The following is a 26,189-nucleotide window of genomic DNA, read 5'->3' on the forward strand; positions in this document are numbered from 1 at the left end:
GGGGGGGGGGGGGGGGAGTGGATGGGAAGGGCTGGAGGGGAAGGAAAATAATGTAAATAACAGGATGGAGCAAGGGATTCGTTTTCTGAGTGCTCATTTCAGTTTAGTCATTCACTCCCTGCGACTAAATTTGTGCCTCTCTAAACCTTCCTATGATGTCAACGTCCTCTGAATGGAATATGTTGAGCAACGATTAGGAAGCATCTCTAGTGTGTAACATGCTCTATTAACCCTGAAGAAATGGGCCCTTGTGATGAGGATAATAATTCTCTTCTTATCGAAAATTAATTCTTTGAGATACAGCTGGGCTGAAAGTTCCAGTCTTGTTTTAAAATTAAACAAACATTAATAGAGACAAGACTTATTCAGTGGCAGGGATGCACTCATGGCCCTACTTGAACTAATTAAGGGTTTTTTGGCTCGAAGTTTGCAAATTCAGAAACTCTTTAAGCGGTCTTTTTTAATGCGAGCCCAGTACCTGCTGTAAAACAATGTAATCTGTTGATAATCTGCAATCATTTTGTTAAATCATTTTGAAATGCCAGGATCTTTGGCTCAAGCCACCACATTCTAAACAAAGAGTATAGTACAAAACTGATTAGGAAAACAACCCATACGATATAGAATCTCAACCGTAGCTTGTTTTGCTTTCAGTATCATATGGCTGTAGCATTTGTTTTCAGTTTCCTCAAATCGTTAATAAGGAATTAAAAAGAAAATGAGACTTTGTGCTATGCCCCTTCGTGCCCGTCGCAGTAGAAAGGAGATTTTTTTTGTTTGTTTCATGGGAAATTTACTATTAAACTTTTTAGATATTATGAATGTACGTTATTCCTGAATAGGAATTGAATCGCTCTGGAAAGTACATTCCCTCTTTCAGTATCTGAGAGTATCCCCAACTGTTCAACACTGCCGATTTCTTCAGTAGCTAAGTAGCAAGGACCTAAAACAAACCAAAAATATCAACCCATTTTTGAAAATACTGACTTGTTTAGAGGAAATAATCTCAAGGATACTAAAATGGGATTTGTAATCACAAAGTAGAGCACAGGCGTTTCAGCTGCTTTGGAACTGAGACCCACTAGTAATGGGAATTTGTTTGCATGACTATGTAATACGTGCGTGACTATGGACCAATGCCGTTCCTAATATTACAGCTTTATGCAGGACACAGTAAATCCCTACTCACAGATGAAAAATGCCCATTGAAAGAACTGTCATTTAATGAAATCGTAGAATTTTACAGTAAAAGAGATCTTTGAGAAACTCGGAGAAACTGAGGCTCAAATGGATAAGTTCAGGGCACACGGTGGCAGAGCCAGGGCAAGCCTTCCGAGCCTGACTCTCGGTTCTGTACGCAACTGCATGGTATCTAGGCATTAAGTCTGTCTCTGCAGTTTAAAAAAAATTCTTTTTAAGTTTCTACCTCTTGTTTGAGTCCTTTGCCTTCACTTTTCTCCCCCATGGGAAAGAACCTTGATAATCTTGGTTTCACTCTAGCTCATGAAAGGGCAACTGGTGTGACCATTTATATAACTAATAAGAACTCCACATGAGGCCACAATAGGAAACTCTATTTTTATTTTTATCTGGAGAAGTGATCTAGTTGATCTGACTCACAATGACCCCTGGTATTGCTGATGGAGCCTCGTGGAGAACTCAGAAAAACATCTCAGATGGAATCAGCCTGTGCTTCTGGGCTATACTTAAGTCGCAGTGGTGACCAGCGTCCGTGTGGGTACATTCAACCGTCACTTGTCTTTCTTTCGGCTTTTACTTCTTTCCTCTTGGCTAATCAATCAACGTGAAGTGTTTCCCAGTTTAAAAATCCCACTGGGCTTTACTAAAAAGTCAGTGTCTAAATGTTTTAAATGAATATTGAGGATCTAAGGCTCAAGATGTCTAAACTGGATCTCACATCCTTAAATGGCAACGTTAAGGTGATATTGCAGAGGCAATGTGAAAGGACTTACTGATCGTGCCCTTAACCACAGGTTAAAGGATGGGTTACCAGCCACTGAGAAATCTGCCCGCTATTTGGTTCGTGGCTATTCGTTAATCATCAAAGATGTGACTGCCGAAGATGCAGGGGATTACACAATCTTGCTGGGCCTAAAGCAGTCAAATGTGTTCAAAAACCTCACTGCCACTCTAATTGTCAATGGTAAGTTCACTGTTCAGACTTTCTTTTGGTTCTGGTGGGGGTGAAATTCGTGAAAATTTGTGTCAAAAGTCAGTGTAACAAAGAAAGCAAAATTTTTAAAAAATTGTTTTAAAAACCACTTATTCCCCATCCCAACTATTTCATGGTTGCTTGCTTTCTTCCATAAGCAATATGATTTTTTTTTTTTTTTATCATTGTGGTCGGAATGTACATACGCTTTTCAGTTGGCGCTATAATGACAAATACGAGGGTTCTGTCCACGTGTGTTTGCCTGACAGCAACACCAGCGAGAATGTGGTCCTTCGCTGTGGTCCAGGAGGGAGTCATGAGAACAGCTCTTGACCTCTGTCCTATTTTCTCCTTTCAGTGAAACCCCAGATTTATGAAAAGGCTGTATCATCGTTTCCATACCCGACTCTCTACCCACTGGGCAGCAGACAAATCCTGACTTGCACCATTTACGGTATCCCTCAACCTACCATCACGTGGTTCTGGCATCCCTGTAACCATAATCATTCCAAAGCAAGGTAGGGACAGTTCGTTTCTTGAGTAACTTTCGAATACTTTTTGACACCTGGACTCAAGGGTCTTATGGGAGCTGGCAGATGGCACGTGCGGTCCACGGGGGGCAAAGGCTTTCCCTGCCTTGGGAAAAGGTACGCAATATATCTACCCTTCCTCCTTACCCATGTCTAACCGTTTCATCATTTTTCTCTCTAGCTTACAGTTTAAGGCTAGGAGCACAGGGACAGAATGAAGGTCGCCCTGTGAGCCATTCTTTGGCACTCAGGTTGGAACTCGCATCTCTTGCTTTCCAACCGAGAACACCCAGACTTCGGCCCCACCACTGCATCACTTACACTGGTCTCCCCGTTTCCCACTCTGTAAGCACCGAGTATGGCACCAGATCTTCCCACCGCTGAAGATCATTGCCTTTCCTAGGCTCTGAGCATGCTCCTTCATCTGTCGGAAATGCATTTTCTGCTTCCTGAGAGGTCCTCCTATATCTTTCCAGGCTCAACAAGGCTGTCACCTTCCCCACCCTCCAGACTTCCTCATTCAGACCCCCTTCTCCCTCCTCAGCACGAACAGCACTTTGCTGACACCACTGTCACATCACAAGGTGTGCGTACACTTGTCTTTTCTCTAAGCTATGAGCTGATTCAGCACCTCTCTGTCTTTAGGGGCCGGCACCGTGTCTGGCACACACAGATGCTCAGGGTGTATCTGCTGAATGAATTCAGCCCTGCCCTTGGTTAACGGTGCAGTGTTTCCTTGCTTCCTGTTGATGACCGGGCCCTGTTTGCTGTTTTCCATTACTGTTTAGTCTAGAAGATTGATACTAATGATAGTTCACGGGAGCAAAGTTGAAGGACAGGAATAGAATTGATAGGTGCACCTATCTTACTATCAAACAAGGTAGTATTGAGACTGTTCAAGAATTATCATTAGGCCGAATATTTTCTTTATTGCTTTTAATTCCACTAGCAGAGTGGTTGGGAGAATTGCAGTATTTTTTTTTTTTTTTTTAATTAGCTTGAGAAAAAAGAAATATGACGTAATTCTGGCATAAACGGAAGAGGCTATTTGGTTTTCTAGATTCTTCCTGCAATTTCAACTTGTCTTCATCTTGTGTTTTAGTATTTTAAGGCATATCATTTCTGATCGTGAAAGTTACTGGTAAGTTACGGAATTCCTGAGTAGTCGCTGTTTCCACACATCTGATTTCTCATCTGAGTGAAGCATTTGCTAAGAACATGCATATCTTGAATACCTTCTTTACCACTGTGATCATTCAACCCCAAAGAAAGTGAGATCTACTGAGATTTTATATTATTTATTTTGCTGATTTGGAGATGGACATCCGTTATTTATGGACTTGTCCCTTTAAGTATTTGTGCTAACCTAACTTGCAGATTAAAATAACTAACTTAAGCTGTTAGGCTTGGATGAAGGTGTAGAGTTGAATTTGTATGGAATAACAGCCTTTTTAAGATATTCTTAATTTTTGTTTTGACAAGAGCAAATCTAAAATTTCAGTTCTGTTTAGGATTAGAGCTAGTAACTATGAGAAAATAACAATTATGAGTGATAGAACATGAATAACGCTAATAAAATATGGTTTGGGGAATGAGGTCAGCTGGAGCGAAACTTTGTAAACGTCACCTCTCTTCTTCGGATATCTTTGTGGTGTATGGGATTACAGAGTAAGCTTGCCGAGGCATATGGAAGGATATCGTATTCCTCTTGGAATTCTCTCAAAATTCAGAGCGGTGCCTTACATCTTCAGTAAATGTTTGTTGGCCATTTGACTTATTCTCTTAATGTTAAAGGCATTCTTTCTTTTTCTTTCTTGTTTAACCAATCACAAGACAGATCAGAAATGAAAGCTGTAACTCTTTCAGTGATGATTCAAGTCGTTGCTTGAAATTATCTGCAGGAAATGTGCATATCCCTAAGAAGCTCTCGTTTTTTAAAGCCAGTAGACTGAGTTGCTTACCTGTGTCAGGTCCAGATTTGATGCTTGGTGGTTAAATCAGTACGTTTAACGTAGAAATAAGTTTCAGAAAGATATATGGGACCTTTGTGCACTAGAAAGCAAATAGGAGAATTCGATTTTACCCTGCAGAGAGATAAAAGCTCAAACTGACAGGTAAACGAAGCCCTCTTTTACTAGGAAAATTTTTCAACTCTGTCTTTATATAAATCTATTTTATATACTTAAATTTCAGTTGCAGACAGGAATTTTAGTGACATTTGAATAAGGGATGTTCCATTCCATGAATTTTTAAAATCTTCCTTATTCTGGGTTACATAGTACATATTGGCAGAGTGGTATCTGCGCATCATTGTCAAAAGAGATTAGGTGATTAATATATACACATTACTCTTGAATGTGTAGAATAGTTCTTGGTGTTGAAATCTGAGGCTCTAGTTAAGGGAAATATCTATATAAGGACCCCAACCAAAGCATTAGTTTTGAGGTTAGAAGGTATATGTTTTCAGTAGCTCAAAATTATTAATTGGTTTAATATGGCCCACTGGTTAATGGGTCTAAAGTAAAGACGTAAATCGTATAGTTTTCTGGAATCCGATAAATATATTTTTTTAAAACGATCAGAACAACTGCTCAGCGAGTTCATCTTTGTGGGTATTAAGAGCCATAAATAAATAAATTTAACAGAAACTTCCTCCTTTTTGAAAAAGAACGTAACTCAGCAGCTTACCACATTTTTAAACACCGGTTTCTGATTCACCTAGAATTTGTTCTCATAAAACATTAAGAGTAAGGGTGGGGCAGGGGTGGTTACTTTTAAACTCATGTACGTAATGAGCTGAGGGGAAATACAGCACAATCTTTCCCCCTTTTACTTTTCTGCAGATAGGGGTGGTATAGTAGACTGTTTCTTTTGAATTAAAAAAAAAAAAAAAAGTTATTCACACGGAATGAGGGATTTTTCTCATGCTTAGCAGCTGGCAGGGACTCCTTAAATAGATTGTCCTAAACTTGCCCCGTGTCAGCCTGAGCGTAAACCCAGGGAGCACGCAGAAGGATGGTGAACTTACAGGACCTTTCACGTGTGTGTAGTTTACAGCTTCTGTTCATATGAAATAGAGGTAATTCCATATACTTCATAGATAACATGAGCATCCAGTGAGGCAGTGTATTTGGGAAAGGTACAGAGTGCCGTGGACATAATGCAAGGTTGTAATTATTGCTAGCATTAGGGGAAATGTCTCTCAATAAGGCTCTGAAACTTTTAAGGAACTTGAAAAGAATTTTCTGCCTACTATAGACCTAGTTTCACAACAGTGAGAATGTTTACCTAATATTTCTGAGAAGTGGACACAAACTGTGGAAAGTAAAATGTAATTTTGCCGTGCCTTAGAAATAGAAATCTCTAGTAGGTCTGGGTTATAGAACTGAGGAAAATAGAATTTATGATTTTTCAGAAGAAGAAAAAAGAAAACGGCCATGTAGATGAGCTAGGCAAAAGTGAGAATACGCCCAAGTGTATAAAGGGGGAATAAAGTGACTCCCCAGTTGGGTGGGCAGCCCCATTCGTTTGTTTCCTGCCATAGGAGGAAGTGGTCCGGACCCGTGGGTTGGCCGAGGCTGGGATGGGGCAGAGGAGGACGTGAGAGAGCTGACCCCTGCTCGGAGAGCCCACGCTAGACTTCTAGAAATTCACCTCCCCCCTGCATTTTGAAGAACTAAGTAGGACTACTAACCGCCCACGCAGTGAGCTGGTCTTGATCTCATGGTCCTTGATAAGCTTCGCCACAGCGCTGGTCCAGTCTCACAGGAAATATTATGTGGGTAAGGTTGCCCACTCAGCGGAGGATGGTCTGTAAAGGAACAAGGAACAATATTAGACTCTTTGGAAGGGGCCCCTCTTTAGGGAATGGAAGGGGGGGGAATGGATTTGAGGAACCCAGGAGGAATGGCGAAAGAGCAGTCTGGTTCTTTTCTATAAGGAGGTTTAAGGCCGGCAGCCTTTGATGACGGCAGTTTGGGTTTTAGAACATTCTTTAGATCACAGGCTATTTTAATTCCCTCTCCCCATCTAACCATCACAAATTATCATTTCCAGGTCATAAATAAATTACACTGATAGAGTTGCATATATCATTTTTTTATATATATAAATTCATTTATTTATTTTTGGCTGCGTTGCTGCGTGCGGGCTTCTCTCTAGTTGTGGCGAGCGGGGGCTACTCTTCGTTGCGGTGTGCGGGCTTCTCATTGCGGTGGCTTCTCTTGTTGCGGAGCACGGGCTCTAGGCGCGTGGGCTTCGGTAGTTGTGGCTCGCGGGCTCTGGAGCGCAGGCTCAGTAGTTGTGGCTCACGGGCTTGGTTGCTCCGCGGCATGTGGGATCCTCCCGGACCAGGGCTTGAACCTGTGTCCCCTGCACTGGCAGGCGGATTCTTAACCACTGCGCCACCAGGGAAGTCCCTATATCATCGTTCTTTCATGGAAAAGATGTTGGGTATATTAGATTCTTTGTGAAAGTCTCATTTCCTTCATCCACTGTCTGTGATGACCAATAAAAATAGGTAGAGAGAAATCTCTGCTCCGTCTGCCGTGTTGACGTTGCCCACACCTTACAATGCATTTTGCACATGGTCAGTATTCAGCCTAAATATACTGTCAACCGTCTGTTATCACACAGATATTGATTGGGCACCAACCACGTGCAAAACAAAGATACATAGCATTTGTGTTTAGAACTTAATTATGTAAAGTCAGATCTGTTTGGTGATTACTTATCCTCTCTCTATACGGACCTGCAGGATCTCTCCTGCACAGTCTCGGGGATAGAGACCTGGGAATCAAGGAAATGGGTTCTATTCTTGGCCCAGTCCCTGACTTCTCTGTGACCTCGGCCAGTTATTTAATCTGGGCTTCAGTTTCCCCTTCTGTGAATGGTAACTGCCGTGCTTCCCCTTTCCTATAATACCCACTGAGTAAGAAGTGAAGTGAGAAATTCACTTGAAATTACGTCTTCTTCAAAAAAGCTTGAAATGATTTCCTAGTTGTTGCACACTGTTTTCCTTCTGCTTCTTACAAATGATAAAGCCACTGGACCTGAGGATTAACTCTGAAGATCACGGCCAAATTAACAGGAAAAAAAAAAACAACTTATGAAAATAGAATGGTCATAAGAAAAGCCTTACTTGTCATTATGTATTCCGTGGTACAGAACTGACTCAGTAATGTCAATAATCACCCATTAAGAACAAAAATGCAGCCGCTCCTCCACCACTGGTGTCAACCCCTATTTTCCTCAGTGTCAAGCTGGACGACCTCTGTCAGTTTTGGTCCAGCCCATACACACCAAGGCATTATCTCTTTGCCCAGTTAGCCCTAAAACTTTGCTTGATTCACTTGGTGTTTTGCCAATGAACCCCTTCAGAATGCGAGAAACTGTAGTTGGATTCTCAACTCATGGAAGGTGGAGGGGCTAGGGTATTCTTTATTACTTTCTTAGCCAAAATTGTGGGTTTGCTAAGAAAAGCCTAATAGACATCCATGGAATCTCAAGGACCTGCTTCCAAAACTCTATAAAGTAAATCAGATTTTGGAGTCTCAAATAATTATGTGTTTAGACGTTTGATAGAAAATAATATTCCCTGTAACAACACTGTAAATCAACTATACTTCAATCAAAAAAGAAAAAAGAAAGGAAAGAGAGAGAAAATAACATTCCCTGCCTCACAATTTGATTCCCCATTTCTGGAACACTCTTTGTTTGCTCAGCATGAGTGCTCCATGAGGCGACCACTCCGGGACTAAGTGTGCTAGGGGTTTTAGTGGGGGAGGGGTGGCAGGGGGTGGCCTACAAAATAAGGGAGGACAGAGGCATCTAGGAACTCTCAGAAGTTGCCTAATTGCATTTCTCTATTGTTTACGTCACCAAATTGGCAAAGAAAGGAAGGCCTGAATCATTAGGGATGTGTTAGGTCTAGATCATTTGGGGGAAACACAGTTTTGTGCGTCAGGGGGGTATGTAAAATTAACAGGGCAAAAACAAAACAGTTGCTAATGGTAGTTAATGAGAAATGTATTCAAGGACCCAAACTTAATTGACTACCAGCGTGAATGTCTATTCCTTCTGTGCTGAAACAGTTTTGTATTGGATTTTCTGTCTACAAAATGAAAGTTTTACCAATCTAAGCATTGAACAAGTCAACATCTCCTGGGGGCTGGATGTAGGTCAGTGTCTGAGGGGAGCTGTCATTTAAGCAGACCTCTTCTTTTGGAAATATGGCCACAGTCTACACGTTTTAATATTTAGCACGCTCCTTTTAAGTATACGTACAATTTGTATCCACGTCTCGTGTGTGTATGGGTATGCAGACTCAAACCAGGCAGGCTCCAGAGAATTTTAACTTGCCACACGCAGAACCCTGAATCAAAACGGGGACCTTGAAGACGACCACTTCCCCCCGCCAAGCCCACTTGAGCAGGACTTTGAGCTTAAACAAACAACGGAGTAAATCTGGCCATCTCCGGGAAGCTTTCATCACAAGCCAAAAGTGACTGCTCACTTGCTAATGGGAAACGTCTTGCGTTCTGTTATATAATTACGAGATGAGGAAGTGCCTGCCACCCCATGTGAGGGCTCTGACAACAGCCCGTATTAAGAGTTCATGCAAAGACCTGAGAACGGAGAGCGAGAGCTCGTTTGCCAGATGCCTCTTTGCCACTTTCTACACTTTGCGAGATTTTTCCCTCTTTTTCCCACTCTTTGTAGGAATTCAGGGAGTCCGATGAATAACTGTTCCTAATTAACTGTCTCCTGTAATTCCTATCAAACGCTTCATTATGTGCTTAAATTAAACCAAAAGGCTGAATCATAGGAAGTCCATGCTGGATGGTTTTTAGAGGGGTCTTTTGAGCAAAGTCCAGTGTAGTCTCCCAGGATTAGGAGGGCCAGAAGGTAGTGACACACCATTTGGGAAGATTGGCGGGACCTCTCCTACCGTCTTTGGCCCATATTCACAGATTTTAAAAATTGAAGGGGCATTTTCATGACTGAATCTAGAAACTCCTGTCCTGACACAAGATCCTTAGTCATACATAAATAGGAGAAATCACTTGTAAAACATGCACCTGTCCTTGGAAAGCTGCATTTTAGTTATATCTCTATTGGCTTGGGAGACTGTTGGTTTCTTGAAGTATGGACCTTAGTCTGTGGTTTATCACGGAACTTCACTGCCCTTGTAGGTGAAAAAGCAGAACCTGGTGGATTGGAGTAGAAGGAAGGGTGTGATGGATTTAGACTCTGGCCCAGGTAGTGCTTCATAATGAGCTCCAATACTTGCTTGTTCGTACCTTCTCTAGAAGCCTCCGGGGATGGTTGGTCCCCTTGAGTGCAGTTGACATCATGGCCATAATTTCCCCATAAGGAAACTGAAGCTCAGAAAGTTATTTCTCAGGTGTTTTCAGATCGTGGAGTAAAAGAGGCTAAGTAGGTGGGCATTTCAGAAGGTTACTATTCATTGGTGACCCATGGGACTCCTCAGGTGGATCGCCGTGGGCTCCCAGAGAAAGGAACCGAAATCCCCGAGGGGACAGGGTTAGGAGAGCACTGGCCTCACTTCTTGGGTTTACTCTTGTCTTCACTGATCACAGAGTCCACCGGTTGAGTTAGAGTTGAACGGGGGCTGGTGAAGGTGGTTAGCGGCAGTTGGGGGAATTTGACTCCCATAGTACCGTCTCTTCGGGAACCAGGGATGATGAGATGCTGGTTCAGGCCCCAAACCTGCAGGTGGGAGGAGACCCTCTGAGGGGCTAGAAAGCCCAAGGGGATGAGCGAGCCTGAATAGGACCAACCTCAGGAGGACAGCAAGTCAAACAGTTAAATTGGCGCTTTTCCTGTGGCCACTTTCCTCTCTGTGACTTGCCCACCACGCAGGCGTTTTTGATCTCTTGCAGGGAAGTCCCATTCCCTCTCGCTCATTGCTCAGGATTAATTTTCTGGGTCAGGATTCAGCAAGCACTCAGCCCTCCGGGGGCCTCACAGAGCTCACGGAAGACTGATGAAAGGAGATGAAAGAGAAAGAGGGAGAGCTTACAGCCCGTGAGTGCGTGAAACGGGCACACGGAGGCTGACAAACCTCAGCCTCAGCGTGGCTGGAGCTAGTCACTCTGAACGATTCATTCGCTTAGAATTTAAGACATTTTAAATGTCCTATGATATCGCGGAATCTAAAAAATATACAAACGAACTTGTTTACAAAACAGAAATAGAGCCACAGATGTAGAAAACAATCTTATGGTTACCAGGGGGGAAAGGGGGAGGAGGGATAAATTGGGAGACTGGGATTGATGTATACACGCTACTATATATAAAATAGATAACTAATAAGGACCTACTGCATAGCACAGGGAACTCTACTCAATACTCTGTAATGACCTGTATGGGAAAAGGATCTATAAAAGAGTGAATGGGTGTATATGTATAACTGATTCGCTTTGCTGTACAGCAGAAACGAACACAACACTGTAAATCAACTATACTCCAATAAAAATTTTTAAAAATTAAGAAAAAAGAGTTTAAGACATTTTAGAGATTAAAAAAAAAGCTTATTTTAGAGATGAGAAACTGAGACTCAAAGATAATTATCCCTCACCTCACAGCTAGCTAACGGCAAGCCCAGGACTAGACCCAAGTCTTGGAGTTCTGTTTATTATTCCTGTTTATTCTTGTTTCCACCACGACATTGTATAGAGTCCCCATGGGAAGTGCTTATAATCTGGCTGAATAAGCGAACCAACATGGTTTCAGTGGATGGCAGATGGTGAGCACTGCAGTTAAGGGGGAGCATTGTGGAGAGGGAAGATCTGGGTCCTGAAGGTGATGGGAAGGTACTGGGAGGTCAGATGGAAAGGGGGAGGGACAGATGTGATAGAGGGACATGGGGATGGGACGGTTGAGGAGTTGCTTGGAGAGTCACCGGCTGGCTCACTGGGAATGAGGGACAATCAAAACCAAATCTGGAAAAGGCGCTTCGGACCTGACGTGGACTTTCTTGAATGGGGGCTAAATAATTTGCCAGCCAGTCCTGCGTGAGCTCGCCTTCCCTGGCCAGTGCCCCGGTACCCTGCTCTCTGGTTACCAGGGTTCCCCCCCACCAACCCCATTGCGCTTACAGCGTGACGGACTTGTACAGACTCGGGGGTGGGGCTCTTCTGTCCTCGGCCCGTGTTATGTGCACTGCAGCTCTGAAGCTCGCCTTCCAGGTCGGAAGGTCAAAGGCTCAGGTTTTCACTCAGGCCTTTTAAAAAGTTGTACAGCTGCTTATTATCCCGTTTTGCTTAGGCCTTTCATGTTCCATACCCCTTGTCCTCAACACTGAAAACCACGTGAGATGATCACGGATTGCTACCTTATTGAGAAATCCTTTTGTGAGCGTGAAAAAGTCTTTGGATAAGTAAGGTGATGAAAACGAAAACGGGTGTTCAGAAGCTACTCAGCACCAAACAGTACTCTGTAATGACCTGTATGGGAAAAGGATCTATAAAAGAGTGAATGGGTGTATATGTATAACTGATTCGCTTTGCTGTACAGCAGAAACGAACACAACACTGTAAATCAACTATACTCCAATAAAAATTTTTAAAAATTAAGAAAAAAGAGTTTAAGACATTTTAGAGATTAAAAAAAAAGCTTATTTTAGAGATGAGAAACTGAGACTCAAAGATAATTATCCCTCACCTCACAGCTAGCTAACGGCAAGCCCAGGACTAGACCCAAGTCTTGGAGTTCTGTTTATTATTCCTGTTTATTCTTGTTTCCACCACGACATTGTATAGAGTCCCCATGGGAAGTGCTTATAATCTGGCTGAATAAGCGAACCAACATGGTTTCAGTGGATGGCAGATGGTGAGCACTGCAGTTAAGGGGGAGCATTGTGGAGAGGGAAGATCTGGGTCCTGAAGGTGATGGGAAGGTACTGGGAGGTCAGATGGAAAGGGGGAGGGACAGATGTGATAGAGGGACATGGGGATGGGACGGTTGAGGAGTTGCTTGGAGAGTCACCGGCTGGCTCACTGGGAATGAGGGACAATCAAAACCAAATCTGGAAAAGGCGCTTCGGACCTGACGTGGACTTTCTTGAATGGGGGCTAAATAATTTGCCAGCCAGTCCTGCGTGAGCTCGCCTTCCCTGGCCAGTGCCCCGGTACCCTGCTCTCTGGTTACCAGGGTTCCCCCCCACCAACCCCATTGCGCTTACAGCGTGACGGACTTGTACAGACTCGGGGGTGGGGCTCTTCTGTCCTCGGCCCGTGTTATGTGCACTGCAGCTCTGAAGCTCGCCTTCCAGGTCGGAAGGTCAAAGGCTCAGGTTTTCACTCAGGCCTTTTAAAAAGTTGTACAGCTGCTTATTATCCCGTTTTGCTTAGGCCTTTCATGTTCCATACCCCTTGTCCTCAACACTGAAAACCACGTGAGATGATCACGGATTGCTACCTTATTGAGAAATCCTTTTGTGAGCGTGAAAAAGTCTTTGGATAAGTAAGGTGATGAAAACGAAAACGGGTGTTCAGAAGCTACTCAGCACCAAACAGAAGGTTATGGCCACTTTAGAAGACCTCAGGGCCTAGGGTTTCTATTTTTATTTTCCTTAGAGCTGAAACTTATTAAGCACCTGTCTATAGGATAAGTGCTTAATCTGTGCCTTAGGTGTATCTCATTTAATTCTAACAGAACTTCTATGATGCAGGGGACTATCGTACTCCCATTTCCTAGATGAGGCACAGAGAGGTCCAAAGACCTTGTTAGCAACAAGTCCGTCACGCTGTAAGCGCAGTGGGTGGCGGGGGACGGGACCCTGGTAACCAGAGAGCAGGGTACCGGGGCACTGGCCAGGGAAGGCGAGCTCAAGCAGGGCTGGCTGGCAAGTTATTTAGCCCCCATTCAAGAAAGTCCACGTCAGGTCCGAAGCGCCCTTTCCAGGTTTGGTTTTGATTGTCCCTCATTCCCAGTGAGCCAGCCGGTGACTCTCCAAGCATGTCGCCACCCAGCACTTCATCTGTCACTATGAGGCTTGGTGTCGTTACCACTCTGTAGACATTAAGTTGAATAATTTTTGGTCAAAAGCTCATGATCCAGAAAGCAAATATGCTTTGAGAAGCCTGTGTGATGACATCAAGAGCTACTTTTAAAAGGCATGAGGATGCAGAAAGGCCGTATAGTCTAGAGTTTAAGGACATGGGGCTCTGGGGCCTGAATCCCGGCTCTGCCACCTACTACCACCTACCAGCTGGGTGATTCTGGGCAAAGTAAACCACCTCTCTGGGTCCGAGTTTCCTGATCGGTACAATCGAGGTAACAGCACTGACATCCTAAGGTTGTTTAGGGGAATTAAATGAGATGACATATATGAAGTACTTAGCCCAGTGGTACTTAGCCCAAGTCTGTCCTGCTTAAAGTTTTCCAGTATTTTAGGTTTTGCTCTGGGGCCGCCCGCTGCAAAGCTGCTTCCCTCTGAATTAGCATCAGATACACACAAGTATGCTGTGAACGCTGACAGTCTGACAAAACGATGCACGCTGGCGGGTTCACGTTCTCCCAGGAAGCATGCTTGCATCTTTGGACAGGTGTTCTGACTATGGTGATTTACTGCAAAGAAATTAAGATGGGACCAGAAATGATAGAATCTTCAGATTACGTAGGAAGTTAGAGGAGCTGTAATATCCTGGACCTACTTGCGTTTCTGAATCCTGCCTCAGCTATTCAAAGCCTCATTGACCCACGTACCGTCCAGCCTACAGTGGCGCATGGGCTCTGGACATTTTACTTGCTTGTGCTCAATTGTCTGCGGATAGTTTTCCACGCACTTGACTTATCTCTTCAATAACCATATCCTTAATAATGGAAATAAATCTTGTACTTGTTTCAGAGGACATGATTCTACTTCTTAAATGGAATGCGTGTGAGCAAATTAATTTTTGTTTGAATCAAACAGTGCTAGTAATTGCCTAGCAAATGGTGCTAGTAATTGAAGACAGGAGACCACTGCTGGTTAGTTATTTTCTATTAGCCCAGAAGGTGCTTCTCCACATGTCAGCATCACTGCTTGAGTTGAAACTGTCCACCACTATCAACTCGCCAGACGCTGTGATGGGTTCATCCCAGGTCATTAATACTCCTCCTTGGGAACGGACAGCCCTGATGATGGTGACACAGCGCTTGGTTGAGGCGGGATGTGTGAGGTCACTGGAGGGTCAGCAGTGTCCCTTTTTCAGCACGTTTGAGGTCAGTGATGGATGGCAGGGTTGACACCCACATGAGGTTGAGTCCACATCTAATGCGTTACCGGGATTCGCTCTTCTCGTCGGGCCATAGCTGAGCGAGGACACGTGTGCTCTTCTGCTTCCCCGGGTAGTTAGACTAAGCCCTGAGGTTAGGATGATGAATAAGATCTAGTCTCCACTCCTAAGTAGCTCTCAATCTGGTCAGATAATCACGGCTAACATGAGTGACCTGTCTGCCGTGGACCAGGCACTGTGCCCAGCATGTTACACCAATTAACTCACTTAGCATATCCACCCGCATGTTTGATGACGCAAAAGGATCTTCTCTGAATTGTTTCCCTTCTATTTATTTTTTTAATCCCTATAAGAAAACTGGTAAGACGTGGTAACGTGGCTTTGCTTCCTTTGAGTTGGCAACGTTAAAAACACATCCGTTCCCAAAGAACTCGAGGTGGTTCATAGGAAAGTACCATTAATAATTTAACAAATCTGGATGAAAATGCGGTAAGACGGAGATATGGCCCACATGCTTTACATGTTAGTTGTCGAGAGAGAGAGAGAGAGAGAGAGAGAGAGAGAGAGAGAGAGAGAGAGAGAGAGAGAGAGAGAGGGAGAGAGAGAGAGAGACACGTGTAATAGACATTTGCGAGGAGAAGGGGCCCGGAAGATAAAAGCGTAGCAGAAGGACAACTTTTCAGGGAACTCAAATCCAAGAAGAATGATTTCTCCTCTCACCCTCTGTGTGCCGTAGTCTTAGCAGACGAACCCTTCAACCACATTTCTAGTACAGAGAGTGTCACAGGACTGGTAATCACCACCTCCCTCCCTGGTGACCGGTGGCATGACACCAGTGTAGAATTTATTAAAAGTGGTTCTGTGGGCTGACATGACCCAGGGATTTCAGAACTATTCAAGGGACTAAAAAGACTGTAAGTCCTCTGATCAATTCCCTCCGACGATGATTCTCCCAACCTTGCCATCCAGCGTTCCATAACCAGACGGTTGCAAAACCATGATCTGAGCTCAGGTCTGACTAGCTCTAGAATTTCTGCTAAATGTGATTCCCTACCCCCACCCCGAAGGCCTTCTGGACGTTTCCGTGCTGACCACCGTGTAATAAGTAATAGGCGAACGAAACGTAACCATAGCTTGAAATATGCTTCACTGAGCGACTGGAGTTAATACCTTAAGGCTCCTTGCGTGTGTTAAAGGATGTTATTTGTAGCCACTCCTGACATTTCCCTGAAGGTTTTTTTATTTATCGAATCACCCTTCCTCTGCTGACCAGCCTTTCACTAGGGCAGAAAAATGAATGAAGAAAATGGATGGCCTCTCCGAGGCTCCTATCTGGGTGTAACCGAGTAGGTACCCACCCTTTGGCCTCCTAGTCACCCGGTGTGGGGTTGTCGGGATGCCTTGGCCCAGATTCCCTAAAAGAGAGCGAGTCAGGGGCGGGGGAGTCTCTGGGGCTCTTGGGGGAGGTGAGCTGGAGAGAGAGGAGGAAGGAAAGCAGAGGCTGGGAAGACAGGCCTTGTTCTGAGTGTGAATGGACCGCGGGGCCCTCGAGAGCAGGAAACGGCGCAGGCCAAGACGCTCACGGAAAAGCTCTTATCTAAACAGAGGTGGCCAGGACGCTGGATCACCTCCACCATTGTCCCGGGAGCTGACCCCAGCCTTCAGTCCCCGAAAAGCCCTCTCCACTCCCCCGTTGCCATTCAGACAAGAATTAGTTTTCAGTATGGGCTCCAAGGCGTCACGAGGTCTCTCCCTGGGCAAGAAGTCACCGCCCCTACCAACAAAATCCCCCCAGCCTGACCCTGTGACCAGCCTGGAGGCCCAGGCCCTTTTCCTGGAGCAAAAGGGGCAGGAACCGCTCTGTCTAAACACGCCTTTTTCTGCCAGCGCCCTCTCCTCTATATTGTTTTATTTGTTTTAAGAGAATGTGAGAGAAGGGGAAAAGATAGTGTTGCAGATTCTATTAATCTGATGGCTCAGACACACGATCGCTAATGTTTTGACACGACACACGCAGGAGCACAGGAAAGTTTACACGAGGCCCTTCTGCAGGATGGCGCGCGGTTGGGGAGCCGCCCGGTCGAGCCCTCGGGCACGGTTCCAGGTGGTCTTTTTTTTTTTTTTCTCTCTCTTCCTCTCCACTTTTTTAAAAAGACATTTTACAGCCTCGATTTGCTCTCTATTACCGCTCTCCCCCTTTGTTCCCTCCCTTGAAATGATTCAGTATTCTTTACAAACAGATTCTAATCACAGTAAGCACGTGCAGTCAAATCCCATCACATGGAGCAGAGTCCACACAAATCCTCAGCTTTCATCATCCAAAAAAAAGAAGAGAGAGAGGGGGGGATTATTCTGTGTGTGTTGGGACTTCGCAGGACTTTCTAGAGCCTCCTTTTCTCCTCCAAACTAAATGTGCTTTAACTATACTTTAATGTATGTACACCTTCCTTCCCAGGCGATGGCGCGGGCTCAGGTAGGCAACCGTTGGGTGTAGGGCCCGGCTCACTGCTGTGCGCCGCCCCCCCCCCCGCAGAGGTCCCTCAAAACCAGCTGCTGCTATAAATATATCGGCGTTCCTAACAAAGCAGGCCTCGTTCATCCCAGAACGTGTTTAGGAATTATGCAGACAACAGCTTGAAGTTACCCGGGGAAAAAAAAGATTGTAATAAAAGCTGGATCTTTTATTTTCTTGAGAGATGTTTTCTAATGCTGAAATTCATCAGCCTGCAGAAGGCCAAGATTTCATATAATTTTAGCATGAAAACTCTGTAATGATGAGAACCAGAATTTATGTAAAAAATGTAATTATGAAATATTCCTCTGCCCCCTCCCCCGTCCCCCAAAGGACCAGGGGCTGCTTCTTCCTGAAAGCCAATATTTTGCTTCTCTGGGTGTCTGCACCGGTTGGCTTCAGAGGAACCCCGGAGTTTCCTAACACGTGACTCTGAAGCATGGTGGTAAAGGTTTGCGCGGGGCGGTGGTCTCTGGGAGCAGAATTCATGCCGTGTGATGGACGAGTTCTGGTGCGGCAGGAAGAGTTAGGGATATCTGGGTTCTAAATCGCAGATCTGTCTGCTACTTTCTCTATGAACATGAGTAAGACATTTGATTTTCATGAGTCTCAGTTTCCTTCTTGGTAAAGGGATTTGTGAAATGGGGATCATAACACCTGCTTCACTGGGTGACCGAGACAATTAGTTGAGCTTACGTGTGTGTAGCTGCTACCCCAAGTCTGGTACATTAAGAGCAGTCCAGTAACAACTGGTTTCCCTTCAGCCAACCAAGAGCCCCAATTTAGCAGAACAGAGATTTTGAAAGACAGGTCAGCCTAACGTCATTTATCATAGGGTGAAAGGGGATCCTTCACCTCTTTATCGTAAGATTCAGGTGGTAGAGTAGACCTTCTGGGATTGGGGTGGCTATTAAACTTGCTAGAAGTCATTTATGAAATGAGAATCTTACACTGGATAACTACAGGAGTCTTAGGTACCATAACACGGGTACGTCACAGCACTAAATGGGCAATTTCTAGAAAGGCCGAGTGAAGGGTTGAACCCTCTCAACCTGGTACTTCAGGGAGTCTGTTGTTTTTCTCCCACGGGGGCCACTCCGGAGAAAACACAGACACTAGCCATCCGTGGCTAAAGGTCACCTCTCCCCTCTGATTCCACCAGATGCAACAATCCATCCTTTAAAGAAAGTGCCAGCTCTGCTTTTTGGGTTGGGGCAGGGGAAAGAAAGGCAGGAGGACTGCGGAAAGTGTGAAGATCAGAACTGTTCAAATCCAGCACCTAAGGAAAAGCACAGGTGAACACAAGAGGGTCCCTAAGGGTGCACGCTCTGCATTGTATTCCCCGTGATGGGTTTGTAAAGGTGAATGGGACCTGAGGTCAGAAATCATGGGATGACAAATGTAATGTAAATGGTCGTTGCAGACCATGCACACAGTGGGCACTCAGTACACTTGGGCTGGGTATCATGAGAGCTCTTTGCCAAATCTTGGGAGGAAGTTGACCAGGTTATGCAAAAAGGGCTAACAAAAGACGTTCAGTCCCCGTTGCAGTAATGGTGTCTGTGTAGTGAATATTTGAGAAGGCTTTTCTCCCTATATACAAAGAAGCACTGAAATATGACAATTTCTTTTTATATGATGATGATAGAACATGGATATTATGTTACATACAGCGTACAGGTTAAGTGCACAGACTCTGGAATAAGCCAGGACTGATTACAAATTCCGCCTCTGCCACCTACTAGCCCTTTAGCCTTGGGTAATTTACTTAACCTCCTTAATCCTCAATTTCCTTGTCCATTAGATGGGGGATGATAGTACCTACTTTTTAGGATGTTGTAGAGATCAATGTGATAGTGTACATGAATCACCTAACACGGTACCTAGCGCATAGAAAGTATAATCCTTATCATAGTAGAATGTAATATCGCATAGTGTCTACCGTAATTATTACAGCCTATGGCTTGCCTGTTGGGACCGGCAGTCAAAATTGTCAAGACTGTAGGTTGGATCCCAGTGTTGGCTTTGCCTTTCTCTGTGGCTCCAAACTGTGTTTGGTCACAAAGGAGCCAAATACTTATGAGTGTGCAGGGAACAGGGCAAACCCATCAGCACTACAGGGAAAAACCCAGAGCATGTAGGTCAGTAACGTCATCTGCCTCTGTGGAGGCTGGTGTTTCCCCACTATGTGTCGAGCAAAGCAGCCTGGTAACTTGGACCAGATGGGAGAGCCCCACAGATGTCTCCTACTTGGGAGTCAAACAGACAGACATGTCACATGGAGGGTCCCGGCTCCATGTGTTGGATCCATAATTGCCTGCTTTCTTGTAATTTATTTATATCAATCTCTAGTCCAAAACTAATTTGTTTCAGGTCCAGGGCAATCGACAATGGAGTACACTCTTACCCCGGAAATTTTTTTTTCCTCTCGATGGTTATAAATACCTCCACGCTATTGTACTTGGCATGCTGTATGCAAATAGAGGTCAGAGTCCTAAAGCTCATTAGGAAAGGGATGGGGGGCTTGGAGCACGGAGAGGACAGCATGGAGCTGAAGCTGATAACAGTGGCCTTGTCCAGAATAGTGCCTGGGAGCTTTCTTATCTCCCTTTGGCAGGAGGTGCTGAGGACTTCCTGTGCGAAATCAGGAGCGAACGCTGCTTTCCTCTTGTTGTTCGGCTTCCTCCCCCCTCAAGACGGTTCCCAGCACACCGATTATCTTTGCATCTTCAAACATGGCACAATCTACTTCCTGAAGAGCTTGATGTATTCTTAAGGGCTCAGGCAAATTCCCCTCCCCCTACCTCTCGTTTCAAGTGCTGTTATAGAGTCAGCCCCCTAAATGACGTTCTATTTTTAAGGTTCCAATGACAAAGAGGGAAAAATCACAGTCCCCAGTATGGAAAATAGCCACAGAACCTGTCCTTTTCCATTTGGAGGGCCTTGCAGCAACTCTAGTTTCCAGGCCAGGGCTTGTGCCGACAGTAGCTGCCCTTAGAGGGAGGGGCGGGGGGTCGGGGGTGTATGTTGGCAGCCCGAGTGAACTCAGGCAGCCGACTGCGTTTCCCTCGGGAAATGCCTCCACTTGCTTCACTCTAACATATTTCTTTGCATTTCCTGACAACCAAGAGTTTGAAATTAAGACCTTTGTCTGAGGCCTCCCTTATCTTTTTCACTTCTTTGGGGAAAAAGGAATGAAATTACAGGCTTCTCTTTCAGGTACAAGAGAACTTCAGCTCTTGGATGTCACAGTACCAAGTACCTATGTAACGTGTGTACATGTCACAGGTGTACACATATGTAACAACCCCCCATATACATGTTATATATATCTCCACAGACACACACACGTTATATAAACCTATATATGTACCCCATGTGTGTGAAAGATCTGAGATTAGGCAGTAGTTCAAGGTATAGATGTTATGAAAAGTAGGACAAAATAACTTATTTTAATGATCAAGTTTTAAGGCCATGATATATTTCAAGTCAAGGAGAAAGTGTATAATTTCTCTTTGGTTCCGTTCCTTCTACTAATCAATAAGTTAAAATGTTCACTTTTTTTACCTGATGATTATAGGAATAGCTAGTCAAAAAATCTCAAATTCCGTAAGGAATGGTTTGTCCGTATGAATTCTTTTTTATTTTATTTTATTTTATTTATTTATTTTTTGCGGTACGCGGGCCTCTCACTGTCGTGGCCTCTCCCGTTGTGGAGCACAGGCTCCGGACGCGCAGGCTCAGCGGCCATGGCTCACGGGCCCAGCCGCTCCGCGGCATGTGGGATCTTCCCGGACCGGGGCACGAACCCGCGTCCCCCGCATCGGCAGGCGGACTCTCAACCACTGCGCCACCAGGGAAGCCCTCTTTTTCATTTTAAATCTTATAATCTCACTGTAAAAACAGACATCTTAAAAACATTTGGAGAAATCTGATATATGGGCCAGATACAAACAACACCGTGGAATTATTGCTAATTCTATTAGGTGTGATCACGGCGTTGTTGTTATTGGAAAACGCGCATAATTTTTAGACATGCACTAAATATATGTGAGGCTAAAATGACATGCTGTCTGCGATCTGCTTCACAATATTTCTCAAAAGAAAAAAGTAAAAAGAAATAAGGGATAGATGAAACAAATGTGGCAAACTCTTGGTAATTAGTAAGTCTGGTTGATGGGTATATGGGGGTTTACTATACTATGACTCTACTCATCAATATGTTTGAAAATAATAAACAGTTAAAACCAATGAAAACTCTTATTAGAAACCACACATCAGTACCTCACGCCTGTATGTTTACAAATGTTTGTGGGGTGCCAGTTACATGCTTGGCCCTGCCATAACTATGAAGACAGTGATTCCCATAGAGGTGGCCCATGGTCCTTGTAGCTGCTGGCCCAGTGGGACCTCAGAAGCACTGAATGCAAACTTAGAAACTGGTGAATGCTCTGGGGGAGAGGACATTATATGGCAGTGTGCCCCCCCAGGAAGGGAGACCACCCCAGAAGACTCCCTAGTTTCACATGCTGGAGTCCTTCCTCAGCTTGAGGACCAGACAGGAATAATGACAGAACTTTTTTTTTTCCTGATCATCACAATCCCTTCTCTCTTACCTTTTCTCTCACTTATTTCATCCTCTCACTTTCTTCTCAGTAGCCAAGGGCAACAATGACTTAAAGAGCAACCACGCATTCTTTCTGGCTTGAGAATCTCCAGAATCTGCCCAAGACATGTACAGATTAGAGCCCAGCCAGCTGTCTGCTCACCACAAATTCTAAGCCAGAAGGAAGGAAGAGGAAGTGACACCATGAAAAGTTCACAGTGCAAGTAATCATACAAATAACCACTTCCCTGCCTTACAGGGTCCTCACTCTTTAGGCTGGGAGGTAGGAGGAAAGACTGCATCCAGAAGAGAGATACAGAAATGAACAGCATCAATCCATAAGGCGATCGGAAAGCAGCAAAGGCCGTGAGCTGCCTGCAGGCACTCAGGCCAGTTCCTACGCGCACTTGTCTCTTAAGCTACCCAGTCTGGCAGGGAAACACCTTGGGAACCCACAGATGTTTTGTTTTTTTTTTTTTGAGGCACATAAAATAGCTCTTTGTATATTTGCATCGTGTCCCCCCCAAAATCCATATTTAAATCTCAAAAGGCTGCTTTAAAGGAATCAGCGTTGGGGACTTCCCTGGACGTCCAGTGGTTAAGACTGCACTCCCAATGCAGGGCGCCCGGGTTCCATCCCTGGTCAGGGAACTAGATCCCACATGCCACAACTAAAGATCCCGCCTGCCACAACTAAGACCTGGCACAGCCAAATAAATAACTAATTAAAAAAAAATCAGTGTTCATTTTGTCATGAGTGGTAGGAAGCAAATCACCTGCAGTGTCCACTTACTGAGCACCTGCGTTTGTCATACGTGATGGTACAGAGCTAGGCTCTGTTTCTATAGTTCACACAAATAGAAATCACCGCACAAGTTAAGGTGGTCTAGCTACAGGCTCATCAAGTGGTTCTGATCCTGTGCACCGTAAGGGTTCACAGTGATCAGGATAAGCTGCTTGGAGGAGATTGGGCCGGTGGTGAGGGGCATCGAGGCAGCGGTCACTGGTGAGTGAAGATGAAGGAATCAGGTGTGTACACCCCGAGCCACAGGAAGAATAGTTCCTCGCTTTTCTAGGGTGTCTTTAATTTACAAAACCTCTGCAATTAAATTAGGTCATTTAACACATGTATAATCCCATGAGATTAGCAGGGCAGGTATAATTTTATTTGTATGTTTCAGAGGAGAAAACTGTCATACAGCTAGAAGTCAGGGCAGCTCTAGGACTCAAGTCTTCTTGGACGTAGCTGAACCAAACTGTGGTCTGCCTGTGAGGAAACGTGTCTGTAGCGGTAAGGTTGAAAAGGCAGGTAGGGAATGGACTTTGGATGGCCTCAGTCACGGAAGCCTGGGCTTTCTTCAGTACAGTTGTTGAAGCTTTTGGAGCAAAGAGGATTCCACTAAAACCCCAAATGCTCAGGGGGTTGGTCTGGCAGCAGTTTTGTGGGCGTTGGCTTGGGAAAAGGCATGTTGAAATACTGCTGCACTGCCCGGGTCAGAGTGGATGTAAGTGTCCTTTTTGTTGTTTGGATTTTTTTATTCGTGTAGAACCTAGGATACACGAAACATAATAAATGATCCAAATGACAACAAAAACACGACGGTCCAAAACCTATGGGACGCGGCAAAAGCAGTCCTAAGAGGGAGGTTTATTGCAATTACAGTCTTACCTCAGGAAACAAGAAAAATCTCAAATAAACAACCTAACCTTACACCTAAAGCAACTAGAGAAAGAGGAACAAACAAAACCCACAGTTAGTAGAAGGAAAGAAATCATAGAGATCATAGCAGAAGTAAATGAAACAGCGATGAAGAAACATAATAAATGATCAACAGATATTTACACCAATGATTTAGGTAGTAAACTGACAGGCACCTACTGATAATCAGGTGTTTGAAAGGACATACTTTCGGATATAGGTTGGAATCTCTCTTTAAAATGGTACTCCTCCAGCTAGTTTAAAGAGCAAGAGAGGGAGATTTCGTGGACTTTTAGAAGCAAAAACGATCTTAAACAGCTTCAGCACACATATTCTATAATTAAACACTTGAGGCCTGAGATGTTAAAGAGCTTGCCATGATACTCCAAAACTTGAAAAGAAATAGACTGAATTTAATAGCTGCTCCATGATGTGTGTTTCCATATACACTTAATCAGCCCTGGAAAAAATGAGCTGTATAATGGAATATTCTCATTAAATGCCAGCCTTTTATAGCTGTGAAATGCTGTTATCCTTGAGGTTTACATTCATTAACATAACTTCCGTTTTTTCCGTGTTTGCATGTTCCTTCCACTAGGAACTAATTAAAATCTAGATACTAGATTTTTTAATTTATGCATTTTTATTTAGTATTTAACATTTAGAACAGGAAGGATATATGGAGATAACACTGGTGTGGGTTTTTTTGTTTTGTTTTGTTTTGTTTTGCAGATCAGGCAAAATCTGTCTGCTGTTTTTAAGTTTTGAGGATGGATATTGGGGGGGGGGGGGAAAGTCTAAGGAAAAGAAGAAAATTGTGACTTTGTTGTCTGAGGACTTAAATGGTTTTCATTTCACCGGTCACCATGGGCTAGACCATGCTGCAAAGCAACATAGTGATGGCTTCCTTTTTTTAAAAATAGGTATGACTTTTGCTCCAATAATGAAGAGTCCTTTATCCTGGATCCTGACAGCACCGTTGTCTGAGGTTAAATGGTTTTCATTTCACCGGTCACCATGGGCTAGACCATGCTGCAAAGCAACATAGTGATGGCTTCCTTTTTTTAAAAATAGGTATGACTTTTGCTCCAATAATGAAGAGTCCTTTATCCTGGATCCTGACAGCACCGTAGGAAACAGAATTGAGAGCATCACTCAGCGCACGGCAGTCTTAGAAGGAAAGAATAAGGTACTGTTTGTCAAAATAAGCATGGGGATATTTATTCTAAAAGCACACACTCAGCTCCCAGTTCTGGGTTTATTAGAGCCAGAAGGAATTCAAATGCTCAAGCAAAAATTCAGAGAGAAGAAAATCAGTAGTATGTCTTTACGGAGCGATGCACTGAGGCTATTCAAACTGCTGTATACACCCAACCGAGCACCAGTCCCGAAGGAGTGAGTCCTTGGTCCTAACGGAAGAGGTAGAAATGCCTCTTGAACACCAAACTGGTCCACATCAGTGGTTCTCAACTCTGGCTGCACAGTAGTATACTTTACCAATTATTATTACATGTGAATCTTTAGCGTGGAGCCCAGGGTTCACAAAAGCTCCCTGGGAGATTCTAGCATAAACAGAACTGAGAACCTCTGACATAAATAAAGTGAGAGGTCAGTAAGCAAAAGCTAGTACAAAACTTTAGCCTAAAATGGAATGTTTCCATTTCACAAAATATCTTGCTTTCCCCTCTGTTTTTGCACGGGCGAAGCCTAGGTTGGGGTATACAAACACACACAGTGTATCAGATTCCCTGACTGAGGAAAGGCAAATCAGAACCACCATGAGATATCACCTCACACCTGTCAGAATGGCTGTTGTCAGAAGGACAAGAAATAACAAATGTTGGTGAGGGTGTGCAGAACCCCTTGTGCACTACTGGTGGGAATATAATTGGTGCAGCCACTATGGAAAGCAGTATGGGGGTTCCTTTAAAAATTAAAAATGTAACTACCATATGATTCAGCAATTCCACTTCTGGGTATTTGAAGAAGACAAAAACACTAACTCAAAAGATGCAGGTACCCACGTGTTCACTGTAGCATTATTCACAACAGCCAAGATATGGAAACAATCTAAGTGTCCATCGACAGATGAATGGATGCAGAAAATGTGGTCTGTATACACAGTGGAATATTATTCAGCCATAAAAAAGAATGAAAGCTTGCCATTTGTGACAACATGGACAGACCTTAAGGGCATTATGCTAAATGAAATAAGTCCGACAGAGAAAGACCGATACTGTATGATCTCACTTATATGTGGACGAAAACAAATAAACAAGAAAACAAGCTCATAGATTGGTGGTTGCCAGAGGTAGGAGGTATGAAGATGGATGAAGGGGGTTAAGAGGTACAAACTTCCAATTCCTATAATATATAAGTAAGCCATTGGGACGCCATATACAGCATTGCGACGATGGTTAATAC

The 26,189-nt window shown here is 44.1% G+C and overlaps 1 protein-coding gene across 2 annotated transcripts in view; it reads left to right on the forward strand.

Moving 5' to 3' along the window:
• The window catches only part of FLT1 (fms related receptor tyrosine kinase 1), a 177,855-nt gene that overhangs the window by 61,911 nt on the left and 89,755 nt on the right, over positions 1–26,189 (forward strand). For both annotated transcript variants that reach the window (XM_007471438.1, XM_007471439.1), the window contains exons 9-11: positions 1,995–2,164; positions 2,532–2,691; positions 24,840–24,954. In XM_007471438.1, coding sequence (XP_007471500.1) covers positions 1,995–2,164; positions 2,532–2,691; positions 24,840–24,954 — 445 coding nt within the window. The remainder of the gene's footprint in view (positions 1–1,994; positions 2,165–2,531; positions 2,692–24,839; positions 24,955–26,189) is intronic.

Source organism: Lipotes vexillifer, unplaced genomic scaffold, assembly GCF_000442215.2.
Source record: "Lipotes vexillifer unplaced genomic scaffold, Lipotes_vexillifer_v1.1 scaffold543, whole genome shotgun sequence".
In the NCBI taxonomy this organism is placed as follows: domain Eukaryota; kingdom Metazoa; phylum Chordata; class Mammalia; order Artiodactyla; family Lipotidae; genus Lipotes; species Lipotes vexillifer.